The sequence below is a fragment of the Pleuronectes platessa genome, chromosome 9 (assembly GCF_947347685.1).
Source record: "Pleuronectes platessa chromosome 9, fPlePla1.1, whole genome shotgun sequence".
In the NCBI taxonomy this organism is placed as follows: domain Eukaryota; kingdom Metazoa; phylum Chordata; class Actinopteri; order Pleuronectiformes; family Pleuronectidae; genus Pleuronectes; species Pleuronectes platessa.
In genome coordinates this window covers 17,009,713-17,033,209 of record NC_070634.1, presented here as the reverse complement: position 1 = coordinate 17,033,209, position 23,497 = coordinate 17,009,713, and the positions used below count along the sequence as shown (strand labels likewise).

The following is a 23,497-nucleotide window of genomic DNA, read 5'->3' as shown; positions in this document are numbered from 1 at the left end:
TTACTGGAAGTAGAAGCCCACGGCTTAATGTAAGACAGAACTCGCAAGATCAGGATTGTGACACTCTCAGTGCTGCGCCGCTACCTATTTGCTCTGGTTAGCCAGGAAGACGTATTCATATAACTTCATGAAGATGACCCGATCCCTCAGAACTTTTCTCCTGACCCGACATCAAGCCCGCTAGTTTTCATGGAAAGCAGGTAATCGTCTAACAGGCAAAATTCATTCAGGTTAAGTTTATCCATGTATCATAAACCCACTCTTCAGAGGCAGAGACACTATTTCTGTATTTGCCGACAGTCTTTTCATTCTCTCCACTAGGGGCCTCTTTCTCATTTTATGTTGAAAAAAAACTGAATAAACTGTCAAGCAAGTATTTGTGGAACCATGGGCGTATTGGGCAGTCTATCTTTTAAAGATATTATTTGAGTAGGGTCCGCAGAAAAATAGTACCACACTGCGCCACCAGCCTCCCTTTCCCTGACCACTTAATTCAGTATTTGATGTACTGATTCTGACTCAAAGCCATTTGGGCGGACGGTGAACTTTTCCTTGTCTCATATGTCTTCAGTCAACAACTTCTGTTGGCTTTGTCTCTCCTCCTACTGCTTGATGCCATCGCGGTGGTTTGCAGCAGACCGGGGAGTCTGGCTTCCCGTGGAGCCAGGCAGGCGTGGGGCCTGTGTACGAAGGCCCGCCGTGCTGTCACGTCTCTTTCATCGCCAGCCAGGCTTGGCCAATAAGGAGATAAGGAGACAATGACTGGGAGAGCAAGCAGTGGCAAGGTGTAACCACAGCCCCCGGGTCTCCTCCCTGCTGAGCACTTCAAATCCTCATTAGGATTTCCAGCAAAGGAAGGAGGGATTTTGTGGATTAGGCCTTTGTCACAGCTGGCTCCAGGTTGGTGTTTGTCATGCAGGAGAATAGCGGAGCGCTGACATCTTGCCACCCTTCTTCCTCCCACCCAAACACAGACCACCCCTTCACCTGCATGGTCGAGGCAGTAAAAAGATGTTCCATCAACCCAAAGTGTGTGAAACTCATAGCTAATAACTCCCTGCCCTTGCCACCCATGTTTTTAATGTCATTCCAGTGGTATGTTTGGGTCTGTGGGTTTGAGCTGCTGCATTAGCATTCTTCGTCATGGTTATTTATGCGGAAATAACCTTGGGAAGCATCATTAGTTTTTTGTTTGCTGTCGCGGTCCATAGCTCATGCTGGGATCTTTCTTGGCTGTGACTCGGATGCGGCGGTTCATGCAGGAGGTACGATGCCTTTTTTCAACTCCAGTTGCTCTCCTTCACGTATCAGTTATGGCTGGAGCAATGTAAATGGTATTATATGAGGCTATTTATCCCTTCACATCTCACTTATTTCAAGGTTTCCCAGCTATTTGCAGAGATCTGGCCGTTCGTCTAATGAAGTCAGGAGTCTTGTGATCTTCTCACATCAGACAACAGGACTGTGTTTCTCTACATGTGGATCAGCCTCTAACATGGCCCTTAATTGAGCTTCAGACTTGTCTAGGAGAGTGGTTCAGCGTGACAGGTCTTCAGACTCAGTGTGAAACCTAACTTCTCCCATCATTCTCGGTGCCGAGCTCTGCGGAGGCTCTTGCTGGGTGGGATCTCAGGCACACTAGATTACTCATCTATCCGCATGTCCCCATCTGCCTTGTAGTTTACCGTCATGCTTTATCTCACTCTGTTCTTGCCCAGGTAGAACCATGTGGGTCCCTAACAAGTCTATCCCATGCAATCTACAAAACATGTTCTGATAAACCATACAGTCTGCTCACCGAATCCCAAATATGGGAAGACAAATCTGTCTTATCAATCTCCAGTGCAGTGGTCTATAACCAAAGACCCATTGTTCATGGAGCATTTTGTTGTTGTGTGCTTTTGTTGCTCTCTTCTGATCTGGCCGTGGCAGACATGACGAGCAGTATGTGGGCATTTTTGTATAAGCAGGCTTCAATTTGTCAGAGACATGCCTCCATTTTAAGAGTTGTGTTTTCGCTTGTTTCTTTGTCTCACATTTGTTAGTCGTGGTGGTAGGGAGAAAAAGGCAACATCACCCCAGGGCGGAGGGTTTGATTTGAAAAGTTTCTGGTGTATGGAGTGAAAAAAGGCGTGCGTATAGAGAAAATACCCAAAGCTACCCGTATGATGTATGACAGACCCTTTAGTTCTCGTTTTTTTCTGTTGCTAGAGCCTGGGTAGTGGACATCAAGGACTGCAGACAGACCTCACTGAAAGACTGCTGATGAAGTGCTGTCTGGAAAGGGGCGGATGAGGGGCATGCTTTTGATTATCCTGTGTAGATGGTATTTCAAACAGGAACCAGCATGTTCACCTTGCGTCAGACAAATGAACCAGCACAGCCGGTCAAGGGGCAAATGCAGTGTGGTTTCCTGTTTGCTACTGTAATACTGTGGAATCTTAAGGTGATTAGACTGCAGTGTTCGGGTCACACGGAGTGCAGCGTTGCAGTGTTCAATCGCCGTCTCCATCAGCTTTTTCTGTGAGCTAGAGGGCGATGTCACTTGTCACGAATGAACTGTGGATACTGTGCACTTTTTGCTACATACGGTGAATAACATGTGTTTATGAGTGTGAGCAATTTAGTTCTTCTGCACCCTCTGATTTGAGCAAATAGAACAACTTAGAAATAGAGGCATTGAAGTCGTCTCTTGGGAGCCGCCATTTATCAAAAACCATTGACTCATGCGTGTCAGTTTGCTTTTCCATATCCGCTGAAATACCCAATGTAAACAACAACAATCTGCAGGTGTTCGAGGGGTATGTAATCACATTTTCATTGTGAGGACGGCGTTGAAAGGCATGTTCACTGAAGCACGGGGACGTGTGGTTATAGTTTGGATGACATGCAATGAAAACTGATTGCAGAACATGTAATGACAGACTCTGCTAAGAGAACATAATGCATCGGAAAGGCTTATGATTTCACAGCCTTCTACCGTTCATGCTCAAGAGTCAGATGCAAGATATTCCTGCTTGCCCTCAATGGAATCCTCTTTGTCCTCCTGCTTTCAGTCCTGATTTAGAGCAGCTATAAATCCTGAAGAGGCTCCTGTAAACGAGGGGTGGTGAAACTACGCCCATAAATATAAAGGATTTAGAACCAGGGCCCTTTGAAGGAACTCTTGAGTGTCCATTTATGAAGCTTGTTAACTTGCACAGTTTCCCTGGTAGGTTTTTGTCTTTTGTTCAAAGTTCTTTCAGCCCTTCTTTTAAAACAGTGAAGCTTTTCTAAATGCTGCTTGACCTAAGGAAGGCTGCAGAAATACGTTGTCTGTCAAAAAACAAGGTTGTCTGAGCTCATTTCCCCTTTTTCATTAGTTATCATTTAGCGGGGGAAATTAGAGACGTGTGGGTGCACTTGCTGTCAAACACAACAGATGTCAGCTCAGGCCATTTGTGCACTTGTAGATCACTGCAGCTTGACCCCTTGTGACTCAATGTATGACCTTGTGAGTCATAATGACCCCTGAGTGCGTCCGTATGTCAAGGGCCTGGGTCTCTGCTCTTGAGCCCCCCACTCTCAAGTAAATTATGGCCTGAAGGAAATAATCAGTCAAAGACATATTTCCACTGTGGAAATATAACAAATCAATATGACTGAAATAACTCATTTTAAGTCTACCCCACTTAGTCTAAGTGTGTGTCTTTTATACAACTGACTCAGCTCAGCTGGGCCATTTCCTCTTGCTTTAAATTGGCTATTGTGCCTTAATTTCCGTCGCACACACTAAATTATATTTTAAGTAGTCAACAAGCAGTAACTAAGGCAGAAAAACCAGACTGACATCTGATAGAACCTTCAAATGAGAACTTCAAAGTGCCCCTGCTGTGACAATGTGAGGGCTGGAAACAGATGGAGGGGGGATAATGTCAGGGAGCAGTCTCTGATTCGCATGGGGTCAATACAAATCTAAATTTGTTCTTGATTTGGGGGCAATCAGGTCAATGAAGGGAAAATACATATGCAATGGCAGGTTTGTCATGATAAGACTCAAGCAGCAGATTATTAGGAATAGCAGCCAGTAAATTCTTGATGTATTGTAACAAGAGTAAAATTTAATTTTAGCCTGGCCAACTTTCTCGTAAAAGTATAACAACATGTAATCCTTGAACCACAAGAAATCTGAAGATGAATCTCCCTTTGATTTAAAGATACAAACAATCATCAAAATAAACAAAAATAGATGCTGTTGTCGTCCCTCAGTTATATTTGACAGATGGATTACTGTCAGATGGGAGACACAGGAGCCTAGGAAGCCACTGTATGTGAGTAAAATATCATTCACGTCACGTGACAGTACTCTTAACCGAGGAGGAGGCAAATCTGCGGTTTAGACTGACTAAAAGCTGCATAAAGAATTCAGTTGGGAGCAGCAGTCGTGTCACCGGGGCTCGACTATCCGGTTGGTCTGGGAATTTAAATACCAGGTGGGGGTCAGTCGAGGAACACGCTGAATAATATGGCACAAATGCATGCACATGAGTGCCGAGGCTGGGGAAGAGGAGCTGCTGCGGTGGTCGGCTTGAGGAGGTGCACTCTGGGAATGCAAACCAAGCAGATGGACCTTTCTCATTTGTGTGCACTGCCACTGTTGACCCGTTGGGAAATGCTTCCTTATTGAATCGAAGAGCATCAAATGCTTCATTGGAGCAGAGAAGGAAGTCCGGGCTGCCCAATACATCCATTTTTTCCCCCCCTACATCATTTGTAATGGAAAACTGTGGAAATGATATAGATTAGAAGTAGAGCTTACAATCACAAAGCACATCCAGTCTGAAAGGTGAAAAATATGACTCGTATCATATTTTGGGGGAAAAAAGGCTGAGTAATGACGTCCAGACAGCAGGACTGAAAAGCACCGTAGCTTATAGAAGGCACTGCCCTATATCAATACTCCTGGGGAATGAATCATCAGACCCGTCCACTGCTAATCAAACAAACCATGAGCCAGTTTGCTTGATTAAAAATATAAGGTGTAATCGCGGCTCACCCGACACTGACCAAATCATTAATTTCTGTATTGCCTGGAGTTTTGAAGGACGCTTGCTTCCCGAATTTTTGAGATTGCTCTCAATTTACCTCAACATCGTCATAATGAATTGGCCCAAAAAACGCCTTGACCCATCTGCGCTAATCTCGAATAATGCATTGTACTTCAAGGCTCAAATTTAACAGTGACCGTTTGTTAAGGACCATGAGACAAAATTTACTGTTTGATGGTCATCGCAGCCATTTCATTACCACAAGATGTCCTTGCTTTTTTGTCGTGTGACCTAAAAAGCACTTCTCTCTCTCTCTCTCTCTCTCTCTCTCTCTCTCTCTCTCTCTCTCTCTCTCTCTCTCTCTCTCTCCTCCAAACACACACCACCTGGCCCCAGGGCTATCCGATATTAGACAGTGAGATGACATTGTGTGCTTGTGCGGGTGCAGTCAGCCGACATGTGCAGATGATGTGAAGTCAATAATGCATTATGAAAAAAGGGGATTTATGACCTTGATGAGCCCCATAGAGCTTAATTAGGCCTAAAGGTTGATTTACATACAAGTGTACATGGAATTTGATGAGGCTGTGTTTTCCTACCGGTGCTCTGCTTTCTCGCTCCGTCTGCCGGCAACACTTACAAAAAAATATGTGAACATTTCTTGGCTACTATCTTCACAAGTGCCCGTGTTTTGTCTGGACACAGTAAAAATCAAGTCCTGAGCTGTGGGATCAGATTTCCTTTTTTCTGGGCAATGATGGCATTTCCTGTGCAGGCTTATGTGCTGGTTAGAGATGAGGAAGAGAGTAAATGTTAAAGGAGAAGTCCCTGACAGGGCACGTTTCTGTTTAAAGAAGCTCACCTCAACATCAAGGGGGGGGGGGGAAACACACAGTCTTTCTTCCCGGTGTCTATTCAGAAAGAGATGACAAGATCTTTTTCAGAGTCATGTACCTATATCAAAGATGCTCCTGATAGCCCCCCTGCTGTTGCTATGGAGGTAGCAGAGATGTAAATGAACTGGAGTGAATTGCCTGGTGGAGAATACAAATGAGGTTGGAAGGCTTGTTCCCCTGCTGCTCTCTGTCTCTTCTTCTTCTCCCAATATTTTTCCCTCTCCTGTTTCCCTCTCTCTGCCCAAGTGCAGTTCAAAGACTTAACCAGTTTTCAACATATTTTTTTATATTTACCCCCCCCCTCCCCCTTTTTTAAAGCTATATCACAATGGATGCATTCAAATGACTTGTGTTCTGTCCTGCACTGTGCCTCACGAATGGATTAAATAACAACAGAAAAATCAATTACCCCCCCCCCCCCCCCCCCCCTCATAGAATGACTCAGGCCTCTCGCTGATCATCCCTGATACAAATATGAGCCAGGATGACGTGTCAGTCTCCTCTGTGGCACATAAGTCATCACTTCAGCATCAGTTGTCAGAGTTAAATAATCTACAGATGTTCTGGGCTGAATTACAGAGGAGAAAAAACCTCGACATCAGTAACTGTCGTTTGCTGTGAGCCGTGCCCAAGACATGACGTCAGCTTTCAACACACGTAGCAGAGGAAAAAAACAAATCTGAAACACAGCCTTGGGTTAAAGTTAATGTTTAAGACATTAAGAAGAATATTCAAATCCGGCCAACCAATGGCATATTTCTTTTCTACAATGGCCACACAGAGTCAGCAGTCTACCTCATACCCTGCTGTTTGCAGGATATATGCAATATTTTCTTTCTTCTCCTCCCCCGTGTGGACCTGACTTCTTAAGAATACACGCTGTTGTAAAGGATATCTCTGGATTATAGAATCAGCACTGTGGGAAGAGTCTCGACTTAAAGGTTTCTTTTCCTTCACAGACTTCCTCTGCTCGTACCGGGGGGGATGCAGGGGTGGGGTTGCGGGGGGGGGGGGGGGTGTATGTGTGGCAGAACCCGCAGGACTCAAGCTGCGTGTCCTGTGTCTCCAGGCTAATGCCATAGGCCACACTTTTCTTTAACCCCAAATCCCCCCAGCAAGCGCCCTTGTCGGCTCGGGAGTGCCGAATAATGGCGAGCGGCGAGTGGAGATGCTAGCTCATTTACAAGCAGCTGTTTGGCTCCCCATCAGAACGGCGAGGAGAATCAAAGGGCCGCGTTAACGGCGGACGACAAGCGTCGGGAGCGTCCCCGTCACACTTCTCATTGGCCCTCGACAGAAAAAATTATCTGGTTTCACATCAAAATAATCTGGAGAGCTCCTTTGTGCTCAGGCCACAATGATGGCAGCAGCGTGAGTGGCTGAATGGGCCTTTTGATCGGCCCCTGCTCTGCCCCTTGACTAACTCCAGAAGCATGTGGAACTCCAGTTACAAAGGGTCATTTTAATATGAAAAGCCATTTACTGGATGGGAGATAGCCCTGATGAAAAGCAAAATAGTTCCGCCGTCATTTACGTTGAATAATCAACGCTCAGCAACAGTGAAATAATTTATCTCTGCTGACGGAGACTCGTGTTCTAACCCTAACCCTCATTAGACGTATGGCTCCTTCAGAAGCTGCATACGTTCAGCCGTCTATACTTCACGTGTCCTTCACGTCACGTCTCTGTGATTGATCATGGTAATGTGTATCTTCATGGGACTACATGGTAGACTGTCCCTAAATGGCTGATGAAGATCCTAATGACTCCTCGTTGCTGTGAAATAGGAAGACATTTTGTTTATAGTCTCTGCTTCACTGATAGTCATATCCTACCAGATGGTCACTTTCCGATTGATTTGGCTCATCTGTGGAGGGAAAAAAAAGAATTAAAACGTTACAGCACCAAGGAGACGCTATGTAATGGGTCGCTTTTTACAAACGGGAGTTTCTCACCATTCTTCAGCTGCGGAATCATCACAGAGGTTACACACGGTAGTAAACGCCAGCCTGGGAAGCTTTAAATAGAGGCTCCTCATCGGTGTAATAAAGTGCTATTACCCATGGAACTAGAGGTCCTGTGCGCCCATCAAAATCAATTACTAGCAGGTGAGAACAACGTGTACAATAAGCCCGTGTCAAAAGGTTTAGGGATCATGTGTTTTAAAATGCAAACAGCTGTTTTCATCGCTGGCAAAACACAAAACCACTTAAACTTTAATTTACGCCGGTTGGTTGTGAAATGTACAGTATTTTTAAGGCTAACAGTCTATTTTCAGCCTGTGGAAAAGAAAGAGTAGACCCCGACTGAGTGGTTTGCCTTTCGTATAATGGCACTGATCACTGCTCAGTTCAGTGCTTGCCACATAGCTGATGAAGAGGAATTGAAATGCCTTTCTAGTGGTGGGTGGGTGACCAGAATGGTTGATTAGGTAGAGTGTCAACAAGGCCATGATAAGGATCTGGCCAGTAATGTCTCCGCTGCACCATGTTGCCATGGTCACAGGATTGAGATTTTTCACATATTTTATCATGCCTCCGAGCCAGCGACAGATATGGCCAGCGGCAAAATAACTCTGTTTTAACAATCTAAACGCATGAGCTGAAGCACAAGACGCAAGTGTATCTAACGGCGTGTGCACATCCACTTCTACTGGTTTAACGGCAGAACAATATATTGCTGCGCCAGGCACACGGTTCAAAAGGGTCGTGCTCAGTCTCGTACTTAATCACGGGTGTGTCTTGCATGTAAGATGTAATAAATTATTCCCTTTAGAGGCCAGGTGTGCTTGCATCTTGGTGGATAGCTCCTGCAAGACTCTATTTGCTGAAAGGAGCAAACCTGAACGCTTCTCTGCAGAGTGCAAATAGTGTTATCATGATAATGTGACTTCAGATCAAGCAGAATAGCCACAGCCTCAAATAAGAAATTCTCCAACAATATCTGATCGCGCTGCTTTCCAACGGGTGTTAGATAGGGCAGGGTTTTTTCAGCTTGTAAATCTCGGCCACCACTGGCATCCCAATCTCGTGAACGTAATATCACAGGAACATAAAAGGGAATTTCTTCTATTGCCGCACGTGTTCACTTGAGCTCAAGGATCAGTAGAGTTTCGGTGTGCAAAGGTCAAGGTCACTGATGTCACCTTCGACAGCAACTCGAGAATTTATACACTAATTATTAACTCAGTCTCACACAAATGTTTAATAAGATAAAATGATGAAGTGATGACATTTTGTATCCAAAATTTCAATTGACTTTTCTGGCCAATATTCAACACCATAACTTAAAAAAGGAAAAGACGATTTGTGACGATATTTCACATTCGCTGAAATATTGAATTTGCAGACAGCAGAACAGGATGAGCGTGGTTTAACTAAGTCGAGTCAAATCAATGATTATTATATTATATTATATTATATTATATTATGAGTTTGGACAGACATGAGTGTAATCTCCAACTAGACTGGTTGGCGGGGGCACACAACAGCAAGGCAGTGATTCAAAGGGCCTTTATCCTCTCCTGCCGGTTAATTAGTGCTCAGAATATGAAAATCCTCTTTTTAGGTATCTGATTGATAGTCATCTCTCGTGTCGGCCCTTGTATAGGTTCGGATGCTCTATCCCAGTGAAAGTACATCAAAGCTGAGAAAATAACATCTCACTTTTTGAGGAGCTCTCTGAAGTGTGTGCTTCCTCTGAAGAGGGGAGCGCTGAATTTCGTCTTTTACTGTGCACAGCGTCTGTGTAAGATCCCAAAACGAACTCGGCTAAAAATCCAGTTACGTGACTCTATTTTCGCACCTATATGCACCAGTGGCGTGCCCCGTGTCTGGCACCGTTTTGTTAGCTCAGCAGCCTCTCGCCAATCATAAAAAAAAAGCACAGAAAAGGGAAAAGGCCTCAGACACACAATAGCATTTACTTTCAGCTGCTGCAATGAATGGTCGAGTTCATTGAGGGTGATTTCATGAGACTTCAAAGTAAAGGGAGAAAGGGGAACTCGATATGTTAACACACACTACATTTTGATATTCTTTGATGGTTGACTGTCAACGTATAGAGAATAAGTAACTTATTGTCATTCACTCCCTGAATAATAACAACAATGACCCCAAGAGAATATAAATTATTATTTGTATGGCTAATTTGAATAATAACATTTACGTGACACTTTAGCACGCTCAGTTGTTATTGCAGTGCATTATCACGCCAGAGCACGATCAATAGTGTTTTGGTGCCTTTATATGACGAGAATATAAATAGCATATGAAAACAGAGAAAACCTTTGCCTGAATGTAAAAGAACTTAAACCAGTTCGACAATAATTCGTCATTGTACCATTGTCTACCGTTATGCCTCACGGACGAGGGCGTTTGGTCATGGGTTGTCGGTTCGTCTGTAGGTTTGTGTCTTCGTACGTCCAAATTTTCCAATTATGATATCTCTGGAGCCCCCCCGAGGCATTCCTTCAAATATAGTATGTTCAAAAATGTACTGATCAAATTTTCTTGGTAAAATGTCAGAGGTCAAGTCACTTTGACCTCACGTCCATTCCAGTCTTGTCAACATATTATATCCACAAGGGCCTTGAGGGAATTCCATTAAAACCCTTACTTAGATTCAATGATGTGTGGCCATAACACAATAATTTATACACTAATCATGACACAATTTCAAATAAATGTCATATAGGAAATATTGACAAAGTGATGACATTTGATATTTAAAAGGACAAAGGTCAGCTTCACTATGACATCATAATGTTCTGCAAGCCCACTTTTATGACCGTTATTCAACCCCGTAACTCAGTGAAACAAGACGAGAGTGGGACCATATTTCACATCTGGTTAGAACTGGTGACACTGATCTTGGGTGTCCACCATGAAACTGTGGTGATTATAAAGATGGTCTGTGCTGCCAGTTTTGGAGATGTGTGTAAAGCAGCCATTTTTCAAAATGTGTGGCTTCTATGCAGCAGCATCCATATGTAAAGTATCGTCTTTTGTCATGAATACAACATTGTGTTACATCAGAATCAGCCTTAATTGGCCAAGAATGTGAACTCATAGAAGTAGGTTTGACACTAACACAGTAGACATACAGCAGAAAGACATGGCTTAACAAAGTCAAGTCAAATCAATTTTTTTATTCGTCTTTGTATCGTAAATCGATAAATACACATAATAAATCCTATTAAATTCATTCAAAGTCGTACATATTATATGAGTTCGGACAGGCATGGATGTAAATTAGAACTTGACAGGTCGTGGCAGAGACAGTAATTCTAGCCCCGTAGCTCATTCACTGCCATGTTGAAGCTTCCTGTTGCTGTCATGGTTATACAGAGGCAGGTATAACTCATACTGTGCTCAGTGATTTGATTAGTTATGGTGAACTGGTATTTGTGTCCCCGACATCTGGGGCGATTTAAAAACAGAATCATGGTATCAGTTTACTGCAACTTGCTGTCAGGTACCAGCTCTGACTGTGTTTCTCTTCCGTGTCCAGCAGTAGTTGTGATCCCTGTTTTAACCAACTGATACTTCTATACATGAACATTGCTGTTGAAATTACTCAAACTGATCCTAGTTCAACTTTGTTGTTTCAAGAGATTTTGAAAAGGATATCAAATAAGTTTAACTGAACCTAATTAAGAAAATTTAAATGAGCATTACATATAAACATCAGAAAATGTATCACTTTATCATAGATGTTGAAATAAAAGACAATGAATCTCATTTATGGTGCCGGATTTAGTTTGCTGCACTGCTGGGTGTCCCTCATTGATTTATATCTGTCACTCATCTCCCCATATACCAAAAGTACCATCTGACACCAGGGAGGGAAAGTAGTTTAGCCTCAGGTCTAATCAATAGAGAGAAGCTTTTGGAGGTTGTTTACAGCTGTGCTTTTGGTCCATGATGCACAAACCCAGCTGGCCAATAAAATGCACTTAGGCGAGAGCAATTTTGTTTGATTTCCAGAGATTTGAACACAAAATGAACCATTCTTACAGGGCCTGTCATCAGCGTGGCTGAAACGTTGCTAGTGTATTCCAGTAAGAGTCAGACAATATTCTCAAGCACACGTTTATCTCCTCATAACGCCGGCCTCTGTTTTCCTACTTAAGCAGAGACTTCATCAACTCTACAGCACAAAACCAGAAGCAGAGATTGTAAAGGCTCTGAAGAGTATTTAAGTGCTTTAACAGTGTTCCAGGCGCGCGGAGCGTCAGCGGGTTTTGGCTGCGGACTCGAAAGATTAAATTCAGACGTCTTGCATATGGCCCAAGAACCCGGGCCCTTCCAGCCATGAAGTGGGCCATGGCAAGATAACGCGTCTTACCAAGACCATAAGTAACTGCTGCCCAATTGATCCATGAAAAGTCTATGTGACCTCTTTGGTTACACAAACCAGGGTTCAGTTCATTTACTTATATAAGGCTACAAGCCCGTCCAATTCTTCAGCTTGTACGTTTTAAAAAGCTTTTAAATTCTCATTTGCACCATATGTGGACAGTTTTTCCCCCTTTTGATAAGACAACTGGTGAGAACTGACATGTCTCCATCAAAGGTTTATAATATATATATTATATAATGTGGCTTATAACTGATGCTTTCCATAGGTTCTCACACAGCTTGGTATGATCTCAGAGCAGGACGTCAGGTCTTGTTCTTGACAAACCGTTTCTTCTCTCTTTTTTCACACCTGGGCTTTTTCCTCTCAAGCCATCGGCTCTGATAAATTGTTTGTCACTGAGCGTTAGTCTTTGACTCCGGAGAGAAAAGAGGCCGGATAAAAAAAGAGAAATGTGTCTGAAACCTATCATATTTGAAAGCCTTTTACTTTTTCATGACCGGCAGTCACATGAGAAAGTTTGATGTCAAAAATAGAAGGTAGAGTGAAAAAAGATCCTGCCTTTATGTTTGTATGCTCCCAAGACAAATGAGGTTTTGAGCCGTTTTCAAACACAAACTAGGGATTTTCTTTGTAAAATTGGGTCCAGTTTGCCTCTCACATATGAAGACAGCAGCAGGAGATCATCTGAGTTGTTTGCAATATATATAATATTCAGGCGAGGAGTGGAGCTGTTGAAATCACATTGGCGTTAGCCCCTTATCACCAAAAACTCAAATCTCATCGTTTTTCTGAGATGAAATCTGGGAAAACAACCCCCCTTTATCCTGAGATATTTGTATTACTTATGTTTTTTTTCAGTTTTGCCACCACTCGGACATTTGCGTTCTCACATGCAGCATGTGTGTACGATTTCAGGAGAATGCCCAGGGTTCAGTGCAGGTCTGAAAACAGCTTTATAAAGGGTAAATAGTCAAGGACAGCTTCCCCCCCTAACGTACAGTTATATCCTTTGTTTAGCCTGAGCTCTGCACTGAGCACCTTAGATGTAAGACTTTAACCTGATTGGTGCTCGAGTGGAAGATCAGGGAATGAAAACTGACATTTATCTTCCTTTTGTGAAATACCACAGGAGCATTTCCTGGTGCGGGGCACCACACAGAATGCTAATCCCCTGCATTGTAGCATAGCATTTAATCAGACAGAGATAATGATATTGGTAGTTAACCGATGAGGCATCCGATGGGGTAAAATGAACTCGGCCATTCCCGGTCAATTTGGCAGAGCTGGAGTCGGTGGCTTTAAGTAATCACCTCGCAGGATGACTCATTAAAAATAAACAAGGGCTATGTAATAGTATTGTAAACAACTGTATTGGCCAGACTGAGAGGCTGCATGAGAAGTTGTTACTGCACCCTTTTCCCCTTTCTCCAGAGACTGTGACCTAAACCTCTTTAGGGAAATAGAAGCTTGGAAACACTAACAACATAGCCATCAAGCAAATAGAAGGAAACAACACTGTTATTTAAAGACACAGGAGGTGATTTAGTCACAGCAGAAATGCAGGGGCAATGTAGGCCAACAGACGGGCAGCTGCTAAAAATGTTTTTTAAGCTTTGTGCCACTCTCTTCGCATACTTGACATGACATAGCCGTAAAAAAAAAAGAAATAAAAGGGCTCTGACCGAAAATATCTTGTGCTGGGTTTGGTGTAGTTGTGTATGTGGCTTTATGTGTTTGTATGTAGTTCAGTAGCAGTTTAAATATGGCTTTTGGCATTGTTACAGAGCCACAATATTGATTTCTTTTCTATTTTTCCTACCCCCCCACCCTCTCTGACCTGAAACACACACACAAACGCAAACACAAACGCACACACACGTTTTTTCCCTTTTTTCCCAGCCTCCCAATGGCTGTGGTTCGATTGTCAGCACAGCGATGTGGATTAAATTGCACTCATGTTGTACGGATGCTTTTTGTTCTCTTTCGTTTTGGGTAGAAAAAAATGAACAAGTGAACCACAAGTCTCCAGTGACTAGTGACTCTGTGGTGACAGCGTGTCCCCACCTTGAAATGAATCAAGGGACAATTAGTAACGCAGGAGGAAAAAAAAAGATAGCTCTGCGTTTGAAAACAAAGAAGCCTGACAAAATGAATTCTTAAAGGAGTTGTACTTTTCTATCACATCGGCTGCTGTCACATTTGGTTATTGATGTTGTATCAGTGCGCTCACCGTGCATACTAACACCATTAGCTCCCTATTGACATCTGAACTCATTATTCTGATGTAAGCCAAGCAGGATTCAGTATGCAGATATCAAGTGTGATTTATTTTGCTGAACAGATACAGCCACTTCATTTTAAAATAAGAAAGAACGAACATGCACAAAACTGCCACTCTTGTGTGTACACTCAGCATGTCCAACTCAGATATCCAGTGTCCTCCGCCTCTTACCATCTTCCCCTGCGTCAGCCAAACTATCCGGCCCTCTTCGATTTTCACTGATAGAGCTCTTTCTCCCCCTCTCTCTCTCACCTTCTCCCCCAGGGTTCAGTCGAGCCGCCCTGCCGTTCGGCTTAGTGCGCAGAGAGCTGTCTTGTGAGGGTTACCCCATCGATCTGCGGTGTCCGGGAAGTGATGTCATAATGATCGAAAGTGCCAACTACGGCCGGACGGACGACAAGATCTGCGACGCCGACCCGTTCCAGATGGAGAACGTCAACTGCTATCTTCCAGATGCCTACAAGATTATGTCGCAAAGGTAAAAAACGCAGACGTCACGGAACCAGTGCCAAAAATGTTTTTCCCGGAAATGAGGCCAGACTCACGGGACCCTTAGAAAATACTTGATAAGGCCTCAACAGCAGTAGTTGCATAGTTGCCCTGAGCAACCAGATCTGGCACACAGTCAAGCATTTAATTCTGTCTGGTTGCCCCCGTCGGCATCTGTTTTCCCATGTTTAAAATCATCTTCTGCATCCCTCGCCTTTGGAGTAAAATCCTCCACCGAGGAGACTAACAGGGCAGCTGGAGGACTGAGTTACTGCTGTAGGAAAACAGCAAATCTGATTATCTGAATGTAGAGGGTGTGGAGGGACAGAAGAGAAAGTCAACAGCAGCCTGTCGGCGTCAGAAACCTGCAAGACATGAGCGTTAACACTGAGTGAGCTGAACTCAAGAGAATCAGAAACTTCATCATAACTTGAGAAGTGAAGCCCAGCTGTTAAACAGAACAGAGCAGATTTAAAAACCTGCACACTGATGCACTCACAATGGACACCAGATTCACGTGAACACAACAAACACACAACAGGCTGAACAGACTGTGAAACTGCACAGATCTAATCTGGCTGCTGTGAGGTAATTCTTCTGTATATTGTAATTTACTCTGTTAAATACATTACCTTGCAAATGTGCAATCTAGATTAAGTATGCTAACATTAGTCTATTACACTTAGCTTTGTATCGCCTTATTAGTGTAGCTGAGCAACTTGCTCTTAGTGAAATCCGTTTGTGTGTGTGTGTGTGTGTGTGTGTGTGTGTGTGTGTGTGTGTGTGTGTGTGTGTGTGTGTGTGTGTGTGTGTGTGTGTGTGTGTGTGTGTGTGTGTGTGTGTGTGTGTGTGTGTGTGTGTGTGTGTGTGTGTGTGAAAGATGGGAAAAGCTATTATAAAAAATAATATCTTTAAATAAAACAATGTTAGGTTCATTTTGGTGTTATAAATTAATATGATTTAAATCCAGTCAAATAAGAAAATGTACAAAATAAATAAAAGATAGAACCATTGACCTTATTTCACCAAAAGAAAACAAACGGCTGTTTGGCAACATCACTACCTCACCCTTTGATTATATTGTGTTGATGATGGATCCCCGAACAATGATCCTTCTGTCATTGGTTGTGCGTTCTTCTATGGATCATTCACACAAAGTAATATACAGTGTTTCAGGCATTGTCTTGTTAATGCAGAATATTTAAAACATATATTTTTTAATCAAATTAAATAAAATATTCCAGATAGATGAATCATCTGCATCTGACAGCTAACTGCAAAATGGGCATATATTTCCTTGTGATGAAAAATAACTAAGTACATCTTCTCAAGAAAGATATATAAGTGCAGTTTAAAGTATTTATAGTGAGTATTTCCACTGCTGCTTATTTGCTTTTACTCTACCACAATCGAGTTAGAAATATTGTGCTTTTTGCGACAATATGTATTTAACAGCTATAATTATTAGTTATTTATATATCAATCTTGTGCATAGAAAACATGGTCACATAATCAGTTTCTACAATTTAATGCACCAGTATTTATAAACCAACCAATACTTTATACATAATTGTTAAAAAATAAGGTGTAGTAATAGTAATCCTGATAGGGACAATTCTTCAGGTTTCACTTGTACTTTAAGTACATTTTGTTGCCAATACTTCTGTACTTTTATCGTAGTAAAATACTGATCGCAGGATTATTACTCATAATGTTTATAGTGTGGTAAAGCTCAGTTAAATAATTTAAATACCTCGTCGATCACTAGCATTTCCTTAACATCATCGTACTGCTCCCCCCCATCGGCCCCTCTGGTAAATCCTGTTGGTCAGATTAAGCGCTGGTACTTGGCAGGACCAATTTAGAGATGCTCCATATCTCCTTAGATCCCATTGATTGATCACCGGTCACAGAGATGCCCCACAATTCTAAAGCCTCTGTCTCGGTAGCCATCAGTCATGTGAAAGGAAAGATGATTTAGTGTGGAAAACAAACCAACTGAGGTACATGTTTCGGCACGCACACACACATGCACCACGGCGGGGTTCCACTGGCAGCGCTGCATACATGAGACCAGTTGTCACAAAGGTATGCCATCTGAGCCGAAGTGTGCAGGATGGAATGACATATGAGTGCCACAGAGAGAGATATTGGATGGTATGAGGGCGTCAGCAACTCTGGTGAGTCGCCATGGGAAATAAAAAATAATGAAATAAAACAGTCAAGCCCTTGTATGCAGGGGTTTTATTGTCAAGCCGTGTTTGATGAAGTCAGATAGCTGACTCACATTGTCTGTCTTGAAAGGCTACAGCCTGCCGGCTCCCTGCTTGTGACCCTGTGTATTACGCTGCCCTCAGCCTTGCGCGTATCTTCATATTAAAAATAGCCCACTGAAGCACACAAACACAAACATCCAGCAGGAGCCGGCAGACGAGAAAACAACCCCAAACGGTCTCGTCCATAAGCTCTCCAGCAGAGGAGTCGGGTTCATTCCTCATGTGCATATATCCTAAGTGTGCCAGAAGCCCCGGAGTTCAGATGTTATTTTAAATGTTTTCTTTAGCATTTCAATGTTCTTGCTGAACTATTGTACTCGGAGCAGAGAGGGAAATGTGTGCGTTCGAGGAAAAAGCACTTTGGTACAAAGGGTCTCTCTCAGGTGCGCTGGTTAAAAAGAAATCACACAAAGAAGAACCCCATAAGAGTTTACATCTGATACCACAGGAAGGAATCTAAAGCAGATCTGCAGGCGCAAAATACTGACAGACATACATTTACATATCGGGCAAATACATTGATTTTTTTATTTAACTTTTTCCGTTAATAAGTAGCATTACAGAAAAACCGCACTACAGATTACCATGAAACTTGGTGGAAGGATACAATATGGGTCAGGGAAGAACCAATGCAACTTTGGTGCATTTCCAACATTTTATCGCACTTTCTTTAATATGGCGAAATAAGTCAGGTTTTTAACATTTTCACAAATTTCCCAGGGAACGACACGTGGATTTGAAAAAATCTGTAATGTTAAAAGTTGAGTGTGTACGATTTAGGTGAAAGGGATCTATTGGCAGAAATTTAGTTTAAAATAATCCTAGTGATATTTTCAAGAGTGTGTTTCATCTACATTGTATGAATTGTTGTTTTCTTTACCCTAACATGGGCCTTTTATATGTAAATAGTTTATATTTACTTTTGGAGCAGGTCCTCTCTACGGGGGCCGCCTTGTTTTTTACAGTCGTCCAAACTAGAAAAAAACCTTTAAAGTTTTTATGACATCTGATAGTTGCCACAGGTTTTCTTTCATGTTTGGAAGGGGAGGGTGTGGTGAGTGGTATTCAGCTGCAAAATGCAACTTCACCACTAGATGTCACTATATTCTACACACTGAACCTTTAAGTGGACTGAAATCTATAAGTATTTGCAATTTGGTGCGACTTGAATTTAATGCAAATGTTGGTCCTTGGCAGAGGAATGTGCTTTACTGAGGGTTATTAGAGTCATAATTCCAACGGTTTACCACATATTTGAAGATGAAAATTTACATAAATCCCTATGTAGTTGATATTACTAATATTTTGCTTTTATTACTGATACAGAATTACTGTTTGTGTATTCAGAGCAGAAATATAAAACAGATTTGAGGTCAGTTGACGAATGCCCAAGATTGCATATGCGACGAGGACGGATTATTTTTTTCTTCTCCTCACGACCATTAATTTACATTAATAGACTAAAATATGAAGCAAATGTTATGAAACAAAGCGCTGCTGCCAAACGTTAATATCCTCCAGCCAAGAAATCAAGTGAATTCTTTGCCTATTTTGGATGCAGTTTTTGTTGCATCGTCAGAAGGTCTCAGTCCTACACTTCTACACCATATACTTACCTTATATGGAAAGAAAAAAAAGTTAAGTATTTCCTACTGTACACTCTTCCGTAAATAAAGGAGCGAGGTGCCAAAAATATTGGTTGCCATAATAACCCTGCCCTATTTATTTCAGTGTGTGCGGAAAATCACATTAGCACTTGTGTGTAAAACTGTGTTCACTTTTAAACATCCGCAATTGATGTGTTCCTGAAGTGTGGAGAATTGGATTGAGGCTTCGCTGAGTTTGATATATCCTGTTGGCACTTCAAGTTGTTTTTATATCTGGCTGGCATATTATATTCATGAGCACAATGATTTTATGAAAATAGCCCTAGGACTGTTGTGGCTCAATTAGAACATTCAGCTGCAAGCAATTAGTCGACTCAAGTGGGTGATAATCTGTACAGGAATTCTTCATGTGGACACCTCCCCAGCAGATGTGAAACTGCATGGCAGTACAGTTTGAAATAATTAATTCATTGGTAATAATAGTCAGCGAGTTGATTTTTTATGTGATTCTACTTCAGGATTTTTAGTTTTTAATCATTACATTTCCTCATCTGCACTGATGATGATGATAATTGCAGCCACGATGTATTCCTAGCACCGATAATATCCACCTGATTTAAACTGTGATTTAAATACATTTAAATATATATTTTTTGTAAATTAATTTACTACATCTGGTTCCTCGTTGTTATTGATTTAAATGTGACCCCTCGTCCTTATCACAGCAGGTTTGAGCCGCAGCAAAGATGACTGTGACACATCTTGACTAATAATTCTCACATATTAAGATATAGAATATGAATAAGCAGCTCACATTTATTGATCACCCCTTTGACTAATGAGCTCCATTGGAAGTATTCGATAACAAGGTCATTGATTGGTGTAACCGAACATGGCTGGCTCCTGCCATGCTTGTGTAACATTGGTTCTTTCCAAAGGGCCTATTTCATTTCCATGAGTGATCAATGCAGATGGGTCTCTAACCGGGGAAGTGAAATACATCAGGGGGATGATGGGACAACTATGAGCCAGTCTGAGTTCATTTGTATTATTAATTAAATATATTAGGTATCATGAAGGATCATTACAGCACACCGTTGGGTATTTATAAATGTTCTGTTATCTGAACAGCTTGACTCTGACAAATATTGGTAATTATAATGAATTGGTGAGGTAACAGCTGACTTGTGATGTTCACATGACCAGGCATTAGCATGTAATCGACTATATTCACCAAATTCTAGTCAATAAAGTGTGCAGCAGTCCTGCAGACTAAATGATGCCTCTTCCACTATTTATATCAGTGACAAGGCCGCTTGCAGGGCTCTCCGAAGAGCTCCATTGTTGCCGCCTGACAGCGCGCTGCCTTGTTCTCCCTCTCTGTACATACAGTGCTAGTGCGTTATTTAAAGCACAGCAGATTAAGATTTCATAAAGATCCAGATTCAGTCCGGGCGTTTCTGAGGGGTGTACACAAGTTCATGAGCCATGAAACTGCTCTCTACTCAAAGACCATATCAGTGATGATGTGTTAAATTAAAAAAGGAAAAGTGTCAGTGGCTCTCATCAAGCAAAAAGTAGTGCTACTGCCAAAAAAATAACACTAATGGAAAAAATAATTTAAATAAAAACTTTTCTTGCTGATTAAAATGTTGAGAAATAGATTTTGATACATTTGCCATTAGTCTTACAATAACAGCCTGAAACTACACCATATATCTCTATTTGTGGAGGCTACCCCTTTAACACATCTGAATCTATTAGAATACGGGGGTTTCCAGTCAGTAGCTAATATTGATTTAAAGCGATACTGGTCAATGCTTTTTGCTCCAATGCAAGAAAATACCTTTTTTTGCAACCTTTTAATTTGGCTGCATTAGACCTAAACATAACAAATTAAAGCTGATTGTTTCTTTGAAAATAAATTGACTGATGATTCAATGATAATGAACATTAATAGAAAGTAAATTTAATGTATTTTGTACAATTGTACAATGTACAATTAAGTGGAACAGATCTCTGTAAAGTAATATGAATGATTTAACTTATTATGATTAACTAACCAATAAGAAATATAAACTCCTCTGTTTCAGGCCTTGACTGGTAGTCGACCAGTTTCGGTTATTTTCGTTGTTGTCTTTAGCTTTTGCTTTATTCTCTTGTGAGCTTCCATTTCATTCTTCTGTCTTATAAATGTCACATTTCGACCTGCAGAATGTCACCAGAGCATTTCCACTGACTTAATTCAGTGGCACGACGATATACCTTTGCTGGTTTATAAATCAATAGTTGATGGACGGATGTGAGTCAGACAGCCTCCCTCCTGACTCTCTAAGAGTCTGGAATCCCCCCTTCAAGCACCATTGGCAGCTTCAGTAAATATAGCATAAACACAGGCATATGACAGTAATTACAAGTTTCTGGGATGCCTTACCCCGGATATTGGGTCAGACCCCAAGTTGAAAGCAGGATACTAATGGTTAATTTTCTAATGACCTATTTCCTGAAACATTATTGGGCCACCCTTTTAGAAAATTCTCTAAATATACCATTATGGGTGCTCAAACATCTAACGTGTCTGCGGTGCGTCTGTGTTTTGTGTCCTGTGTGCAACAGATTCTTTGCTTTTTTTTCTCTTTTTTTTTGCCATGCTCTGGCCCTGGAAATGATTTAATTTTTCAATGGTCTGTCTGCGATCAACAGGCTCGCCTCTTGAGAGAGATGTCTGCCTTGATAATTGTGCCATGAACCTCATCAGCATTTCAGATGAAATGGAGCTAGACGGGTCACTTTGAGTTTAAGAGATGCTAATTTGATTGAGATTCAAACTGGGAGCACCAGGAAGTAGATTGTGCCTCTCTCTGTAATGGGCTCCCCTCACTCATGTCCTCTTTCTCCCCCTGTTACACAGCCATTGTTTTTGTTGCTCCGCCTATACATTTTTTTTTTATTGTGAATTCCAAGTGGCTGCTTAGGGTTCCTGAACTCTGTGGAGTCTTCGGGGGTAGAAAGTTGAGCGGTGGGGGTAAATCTGTCTCGGATTTGGGATTTAGGTCTTACTCCTTAGTTTAACCAGTTATGTCACATGAGCAGCACATACCACATTAGCGGCTTTAAGTGTTTCTGCGAACGACCTCCGTGACTTTCTGCACCGGTTTAATTTGATGTGTGGGAGGTGGTCGACCAAAACCAAATTGTTAACCGGATTTTCAAGATTTAACACAATTGAAGCATTACATGTTTGAAATTAGCCAATGTTTTTTTCCCCCATAAACAAATCAACAGAATTACCATGTGATTATTTAAAAAAATCAAGGCTGTGTAACAAACCTGCACTGATCTACTGCACACATCTCCATTGATTTGAATCACATTTAATCTTTTCCAAAAAATGGATCATAGAAAAGCCGTTTTAAATACCAGTGATTTATGGTTGAAGGAGACGTGTAAGAGAAACCTTTTACTCAGTTTCTTATAGTGGAAAATACATTTTTTATAATTTCCTCTTCTCATGGCAATCTTTTTTTTTTTACACTTAGCACATTATCTTTTTCTCCAATTATCGCTCTGACATGCTTTGTGATTGCAGTGGAAAAGGTTAAATTGCGTGTGGATACATGAAATCAGGGACGCTATCAGCTGCACCTTGTTGGCATCTTATCGCACCTACCCCTGTCAGCGGGGAGTGCTCCTTCTGAAAGGAGATTTGCACCATTGCACGCAGCGTTTTCTATGACACTATAATTGTACTGATGTTTGCCTCTTCCATATGGTCAGAGATGTGATGGGATTACGGCTGGAATACTTCAGTGTGATTAACAGGCCGGTCAGGGAAATGGAAGCAATCAAAGCAGAACATATAGCTCCATATGTTTCTATAATTCTTGACATTAGGAGAGGAGTTTACTAAATATTATTGGGAAAATTGTTAAAAGATATTGTAAATTATGGACGTATAAATATTGAAAAGCTTCTTTACTTTAGTCGATGTGAATTTTTAACATTTAGTCCTTTTTGTCCAGAGTTAAAAACAAATGTTATTAATATAAATATTAGTTAATCTCGACAGATGGCATCACATTTTCTTCTTTATATGAGGACACCAAATAATTACATAATGTTCCTGCCACAAATATCATAATTCCCAACAAATTTTGGAATATATTGAGTCCGTTTTCCAAACGACTCATAATTTTTTCTCTTGCACTACAGGATAAATCATATTAGTCGGCTTCTGTTCCCACTTTAGCTTGAGTGAAATTGTTGAGCGGCCGAGGTATTTAAAGAAATGGAATGTTTCACTCTGGAGAAAAGTGCAGGAAAGCTTCCTTTGACTTAATATTCATTATGTGCATGATTAATTACTATATAGCCTCAGACTATCAAAAGATAGTCAGAGATATCATATTTTACATGTATTTAATTAGTGTGCACTTTGAGACCTGTGCCCTGGCAGGCCCGAATGCTGAACTTTTTATGCAAGGAATTTCAATTACCCACGCTCCCTCAATCTACGTGCTAGCTCTATACATAGAGTCATTAGGGCTTTTTCAATTGG

At 41.6% G+C, this 23,497-nt stretch overlaps 1 protein-coding gene across 1 annotated transcript in view; it reads left to right on the top strand.

Annotated features, from left to right (window-relative positions):
* adgrl2a (adhesion G protein-coupled receptor L2a) overlaps window positions 1–23,497 on the top strand; it is a 97,657-nt gene that overhangs the window by 25,519 nt on the left and 48,641 nt on the right. The window contains exon 3 of the mRNA XM_053430822.1: window positions 14,832–15,045. Coding sequence (XP_053286797.1) covers window positions 14,832–15,045 — 214 coding nt within the window. The remainder of the gene's footprint in view (window positions 1–14,831; window positions 15,046–23,497) is intronic.